The sequence below is a fragment of the Triticum urartu genome, chromosome 5A (assembly GCF_056163025.1).
Source record: "Triticum urartu cultivar PI428250 chromosome 5A, HENAU_Tu73, whole genome shotgun sequence".
NCBI lineage: Eukaryota > Viridiplantae > Streptophyta > Magnoliopsida > Poales > Poaceae > Triticum > Triticum urartu.
Window position 1 is genome coordinate 629053852 of NC_141877.1, and position 6623 is coordinate 629060474.

General features: G+C 43.4%; 1 protein-coding gene across 1 annotated transcript; it reads right to left on the reverse strand.

Moving 5' to 3' along the window:
* Positions 1-90: 90 nt before the first annotated feature.
* On the reverse strand, positions 91-3298 carry LOC125511178 (Nucleotide-diphospho-sugar transferases superfamily protein). The gene is made up of 11 exons (XM_048676479.2): positions 3100-3298; positions 2928-2998; positions 2782-2839; positions 2589-2695; positions 2374-2419; positions 1385-1519; positions 1207-1296; positions 998-1111; positions 821-904; positions 645-709; positions 91-533 (listed from the first exon to the last, which is right to left on the reverse strand). The coding sequence occupies exons 1-11, from the start codon at positions 3181-3183 to the stop codon at positions 347-349; spliced, it is 1041 nt and encodes a 346-aa protein (XP_048532436.1). The 5' UTR covers positions 3184-3298; the 3' UTR covers positions 91-346.
* Positions 3299-6623: the final 3325 nt, after the last annotated feature.

Below are 6623 nucleotides of genomic sequence, written 5' to 3' on the forward strand. Positions count from 1 at the left end.
ATAAGTTTACAATTTTGTCAGACTGTCTGAAGAGACAAGCTGCTTTTCTTCAGTTAAGAGAAACATGTGCCATTTGTGATAAAAACAAAAGACAGCAAAAATATCAGAGAATTTATCAGAAGGAGCAAAAATACATGTGAGCTGTGAGCATATGTCAAGATCTTGCTATGATCAAACACCAACATACACTTCGAACTGGATTCTTCTCTCCAGTCAAAAATCTCAAAAAGTTTTACAATGCTCCTTGAACTAATTTGGTAGCTGTGTTTCAAAGTGACGAACTAAGTTTGGTGTATACGCTGAAGCGATCGAGACCTAAGCTCTAATGAGTTACCCAGGACAGGGTCTATGAGTAAATTTTCCATATGCCCAGCCCATAGCCTACTCTGATCAGCAGGAGCTCAAACACCATGTGCAGGATGCTTGTCATGCGCACTTTGGACCCAGGTATCTCCGTCCAGCTGACAGATACTTCTGCCATCGGGATCCTCAGGTGCTTGCATAGGTACACAATCTCAACATCAAAACACCACCTGGCCATGCAGTAAGTAGGGCAGAATGAACATCCAGATTTATTCCTTGCAAGATTATTGTATTATATACTAGATAGTATCGTGGGATTTTCCCTTTCAGAAAAAAAATACCTCTTAAGTCTGATGTTTGTAAAGAGTTTCCTTGCAGCAGATCGAGTGAACATCTTGAAGCCACACTGGGATTTGTAATAATCAAGCAAATGAAGCGAATAAATAGCATGCCTCCCGAGAAGAAGAAAAAACGCAAATAGGAATCATCAGCGCATCTTATGTTGGCCAAAGCATACCTGTGTATCTCTGATTCCAGGACCAGCGGTCAACAGTACTACCAAGTGGAAACCTTTCATAAGGAAGTTCCGGTACCATTTCCTCTGCAGTAAGCCAGGAAAAGCATATACAGCATAAGGGAGGAACCTAAGAGACTAGGAAACAGAATCAAAAATGATGGATTTCAGGAGATGTACCGTGGCAAGAGCCTGCTTCTCCAGATGAGCACGGGAACCAAAAACAGCAATTTCAACATCAGATAGCCTCTGGGATGAACTAGCAGAGAGTGCTTTCCCCGCCAATGCAAGAACCTAACAGCAAAAAAAAAATCAAAAATCAAGATATTATGCTCATCACAATCAAAACAAGCCCAACAACATGGTATTGGATTGAGCGTCTGACGGACCTCAGCTTCAAGCTTTGCCAAATCAGTGACCTTAGTTGCACCATCAGCATCAAGCATGAGTAGGAGTTGACCCCTGGAATGGAGCATCCCCTAGACAATGCTTCCACAAATAATTGGAAAGCATCAATTAGAGTTGATTTGTTGAAACTAGTGTGTGGGTGGGTAGTTCAACACTCACTTTTCTGACGGCTTCACCTTTCCCATGGTTCCTTCCAAGTAGAAGAACTCGAACATTGTCAATGTTGTGCTTCTTTACATACTCAAAGGCAACTTTTGAGGTACGGTCAGTACTTCCATCATCGACAATCAATACCTGAATAAGACCAAGAAAATAACATATATTAAACCTTCAAATTGTGCTAAACAGATACAGGATTATATAAGACGTGCCACAAAATGCTAAATATCAGCCTAGGTCAATACAAAACGATGCAAATGACAATGATAACAAGATTTCGAATAGCACGTGTAGTAGATAGGTATGCTTGACTGAATTCTGCACCATTGCAAAGGCAGCTCAGATTCTATTTAGGTCTCATCAACCCATCTACTGGATTCAGTGAGGCGTTATTCATAACTTACATTTTTAATGTGAATTAGTTGTGGATCTCACAAAGGCATAGCTACCAAGATCAGAGGTGCATAGAGCATAATTATGAATATCACATGGGACAATATATAAAGGACAAGTGATGAATATTCAGAAGCTAATACGATGTAGCTCTGGGAAAATTTATGCAGCTTTGTCAGGGCCTTTCTAAACACTAACAGCGGATGTAAATCTAACTCTGTAATCCTAGATCCAGGTCTTTAGTTTGGTTTTACAACCAAATGAATAGTTCATCAGAAAAAAACTATAGCAATTCAAGTTCTGCAATACAGTCATATTCTACTCACTATACTAAAGATCGGGTCAAACTCCATTGCAGGCAATTTTCATATCTGGAGAGGGGAGGGGGCTATAGGTATCCAGAATTTAGGAGCGGAAATGACATTCGTGTTTAGACCAAAACAAAACAAAACAAACTAAGTACAAATGAAGAACGTGATACTAAAATGCATAATCTTCTAAATAAATCCAAGTTAGTTCCGCTTGCAGAAGTAGCTTGCACCATCCAAATTTATCATATCAAATAAAGATGATGAACATGTTCAATTCTCACATACCTCATAAGTAAATGACTTGTCGGCAGATGAGCGTTGTTTCAGGTAGCTAATGGAGAAAGAAAGAAAAGAAATACAGTGATTAACATAGCGTATCAAGCAATCGCCTATCAGATGAAGCTGCAGTTACATACAGGCAACTGGTTGTACAAACTGCACAGTACTGTTCAAAGATAAGAAACTTGACAGAGCAACGAATGCTGGTATCAGGGCCTTACTTGAGCGTCTCTGTAAGAGCCTCCGGGAGCCGACACTCCTCGTTGTAAGCAGGAACGATCAACGAAATGTACTTCTCGGCAGGGTCAAAAATCGACGGGCAGGGAACCTACGACAGGCAGCACAAGCAAATGAGCAAACACCTAGCGTGCACACCGTGCCACAGCACAAACAATTCGTACGAGCAATCAGCACCTTCTTGAGCGAGCCAGGGTCCTCGAAGAAGGCGTCCGAGACGGCGGTCCTCTCAATCCTGCGGCCGAATCCGAACGGCGGACCAGTCAACGACGGAGAGGGCCAGATCCCAAGAGAGAGAAGAGGGGAGTGCAGAGGAGGCTTACGAGTGCATGCATCCGATCTTGCGGATGTGCTCGAGGAATACCGCGGCGACGCCCAGCACGAGCACGACGACCTGCGCACATGAGGAGAAGAGAGGGCGTCAGCGGCGGGAGGAGGGGGAGGGGAGCCGAAGGGGGGGGGGGGGGGGGGGGGGGGGGGGAGGGAGGGCAGTACGAGGGAGCCGAGGAGGAGGGTCAGCGAAAGGGAGGCGGGGAGGAGGCCCGCGGCGGCGGAGAGCGGCCAGGCGGCGCCGGCCATCGCGACGGCCGGTGGGCGTCGTGGGTAGACCCAAACCCCACCTACTGCTCCCCTCGCGTGCACTCCAGGTTCCCGGAGCCGGGTCGGGCAGATCTGCGGGAGCCGGCAGGTTTGTGTGCTACCCGTATAGACGTATAGTATCGTGGGAAGTGGTGACACATTGGGCATTTTCGATTCAAATGATTTTCAAAATGGTTGGAGAGTTAGCAAAAAAGTTCTCCGAAAACTTAGGAGCCTCCCGATAGGCGACTAGGGTTTCAAGGGGAAGCGGTGGCGCGCGCCTGATCTCGATCGGCGAGGCACACTCGGGCGGCGCTAAGATGAGTTCATCCGGCGCCGGCAAAGAAGATGAAGGAACGCTCTCGCCGCGCGCGGCAAGGGCGAGGCTGGAGGAGGCGATGGGCAAGTTAGATCTAACTGAGGAAGAAGCCACGCCATTAGTGATTGACGACGTCAAGGAGGGGGAACCGACGAAGTGGTCGCTGGCGGGCAAGGTACTACACCGGCATACACTCCATATTCAGACGATCTCCAATGCCCTTCGGCTTGCATGGGGTAACCCCTAAGGGCTTGAGCTTCAACTCTGTGGGAGAAAACACGTCTGTGGCGGAGTTCTCTAACAAGCGCGATCGCGACCGCGTTTGGGACGGCGGTCCGTGGCACATCAGTAAACATGCAGCCATTCTCTCAGAATTCTCCGAGTGCATGCACCCACACACTTCTTCTTCCTCCCAAAAAAATCACCAACCAGCTCAAACTCGAGTTCTAGCTCATTTTGCTGCGATTTTCGATCTCCTTGCTCAAAGCACCTCTCACAAAACTGCTTTGGGGGATTGTTCCTTGGTATGTGACTCCTTCAATGGTCCAATTAGTTTTTGTTCTAGTGCTTTATTCATTGCATTTTTTGCTGCTTAGGTAACCATGTTCTTGAGCTTGCATGTCAAATTTATATGGTCAAAAGTAGTTTTGATGCATGATATAGGCTCTAGGAACTTGTAGGAGTAGTTGCTACCAATTTTGTTGAGTTTGGTTTTCTTTTATTTGAAGTTACTAAAAATTTCAGAAATTTTTCAAAGGAAGAAATATGTTTAGGAAAATGTACCAAGGTGGTTCTTCAAGGAAACAAGGACCCAGGCTTGCAATGCGTGATGCTGATGATGAGCCACCAAGGGACGCTCCAATGCGGCCTTGTGAATGGCCTTCAGAGGACTTCATGGATCGAGCAGGAATTAAGGAAGAATTTAGCGCATATTTGCGTAATGCTGATCTTGTGAGCTTTGAGGCAGAAAAATGCCGTCAGTACCACTATCTCACTAGTTCCTTTGTGGGGAGGTTTGAATTTTCATCTTCACGTAATTCTCAAACTATCCTGTTTGATCTTTATGAAAATTCTTATACTATGGAATTAGAGGACTTTACCACTGCTTGCAAACTTCCCCAATGGGGTAGTGCTAGTGAACCTCGCAAATCTGAATTTAAAGATTTTCTTGCTAGTATAACTATGGGGGAATCTAGAGATATAGCACAAGCTACCATAGGGAGCATTCATTTTCCTGCTATATATTATTTTGCTCTCTTCATAGGTAGGTGCATAAATGGTAAAGATGAAGCATGTCATATGTGTGTCCCTAACCTCAGTATTCTTAGGAGTGCTGTGTTAGGAGATAAATCTTATAATTTGGGAGCCATTGTTGCACGTAGATTGCATCATAATAGATTTAATGGAGATTTCTTTGGTGGAATTTATGCAACCCGTATAGCTAATTTTCTTGGTATAACCATACGTGAGGATGATTTTGAGTTGCCTCCTGCTTATTTGGATTATGAGGCTATGGTTCGCCATCATTTTGTTGAGAGGAACGATCAGTTCCTCTAGTACCGACTAATCTTTGACAGACGACGCACCTATCATGTCGCTCTCCCTGCTTCTACTTTCTTTGACTTTTAGACAAAAGGGAGATATTTTATAACCAGAGAGGAGGTGGAAGAGTATAAGAGGAGGGCTGAGATAGCTCGCCTCCAAGCTGCAGCCCACGATGCAATGACTGATGCATCTCAATACGACCCCAACTACAACTTTTGATATCCGCCAGGCCATCCGTGGCATTAGACCAACTTAGGCCAAAAGCCTAAGCTTGGGGGAGTACGTATTTCCCACTGACATTACATTCATGTTCACACGGTCATTGCTAGTTGTCGGTGCTCATACTTTTTCATTGTAATATCCATGCTAGTTTATTTCCTTTTTATGCTTTCTTCTTGTGTGTTTGATAAACCTTAAGAAAAACAAAAAAAATAGTTGTAGCTTTTAGCTAGTTTTAATTTCCATGCTTGTAGTAGTAATTAAAAAAAAAACTCAAAAAGATTTCCTGTTCTTCTTTTACTTGTTGGGAGCTTTACCGTGTAAATAGTTTTATTTCTTTTCTTTTCTTTGGAGGTCGATAGGAGAATACCATGATTAAATTGTTGAAGTGACTCCTATATGCATTATTGTTGATTTAACCAAGAGTCCATATTGCATTGTCTTCTCCTGTTTATTGAATGCTTGCAGATTCCAACTTAGTCCAATGCACGTGCACTGTTATTATTATCAACACTATTCGGTCATGCAAGTGAAAGGTAATAATGATGATTATATGATGAACTTATTGAGATGGGAGAAGCTGGTATGAACTCGACCTCTCTTGTTTTTGTAAATATGATTAGTTCATCGTTCCTGATTCAGCTTATTATGGATAAACATGTTTGCAATGACAATTAGAGATTATAGTTGCTTATGCCATGCTTAATTAGCTAGGAGCTTATAATGGTTTACCTTGCGTGCCAACATGCTATTAAAATGGTTGTGATGTGGTATGATAGGTTGGTATCCTCTTTTGAACGATTCGAGTGGCTTGACTTGGCACATGTTCACGCATGTAGTTGAAACAAAATCAACATAGCCTCTACGATATTTATGTTCATGGTGCATTATATCCTACTCATGCTTGCATTCGGTGTTGATTAATTTTAATGCATGTTCATGGCTGTTGTCGCTCTCTAGCTGGTCGCTTCCCAGTCTTTTTCTAGCCTTTACCTGTACTAAGCGGGAATACTACTTGTGCATCCAATCCCATAAACCCCAAAGTTGTTCCATATGAGTCCACCATACCTACCTATATACGGTATCTACCTGCCGTTCCAAGTAAATTTGTATATGCCAAACTCTAAACCTTCAAATAAACATTCTGTTTTGTATGCTCGAATAGCTCATGTATCAACTAGGGTTGTCCATATCTTCCATGTTAGGCGGGTTATTCTCAAGAGGAGTGTACTTCGCTCCCTACTCACTAGAAAATGGCTGGTCACCGGGATGCCCAGTCCCATGCTTTATGCAAATCAAATCAAAATTGTTGGAAATATGCCCTAGAGGCAATAATAAAAGAATTATTATTATATTT

Bases quoted from the DNA above. Each gene is read 5' to 3' on its own strand.
- LOC125511178 (XM_048676479.2), bottom strand. From the start codon at position 3,183: ATGGCCGGCGCCGCCTGGCCGCTCTCCGCCGCCGCGGGCCTCCTCCCC. The intron at 2,999-3,099 runs GTACTGCCCTCC...TCATGTGCGCAG, and splicing joins CCCTCCTCCTCGGCTCCCTC to GTCGTCGTGCTCGTGCTGGG. The intron at 1,112-1,206 runs GTCCGTCAGACG...TTTTGCTGTTAG, and splicing joins TGGCAAAGCTTGAAGCTGAG to GTTCTTGCATTGGCGGGGAA.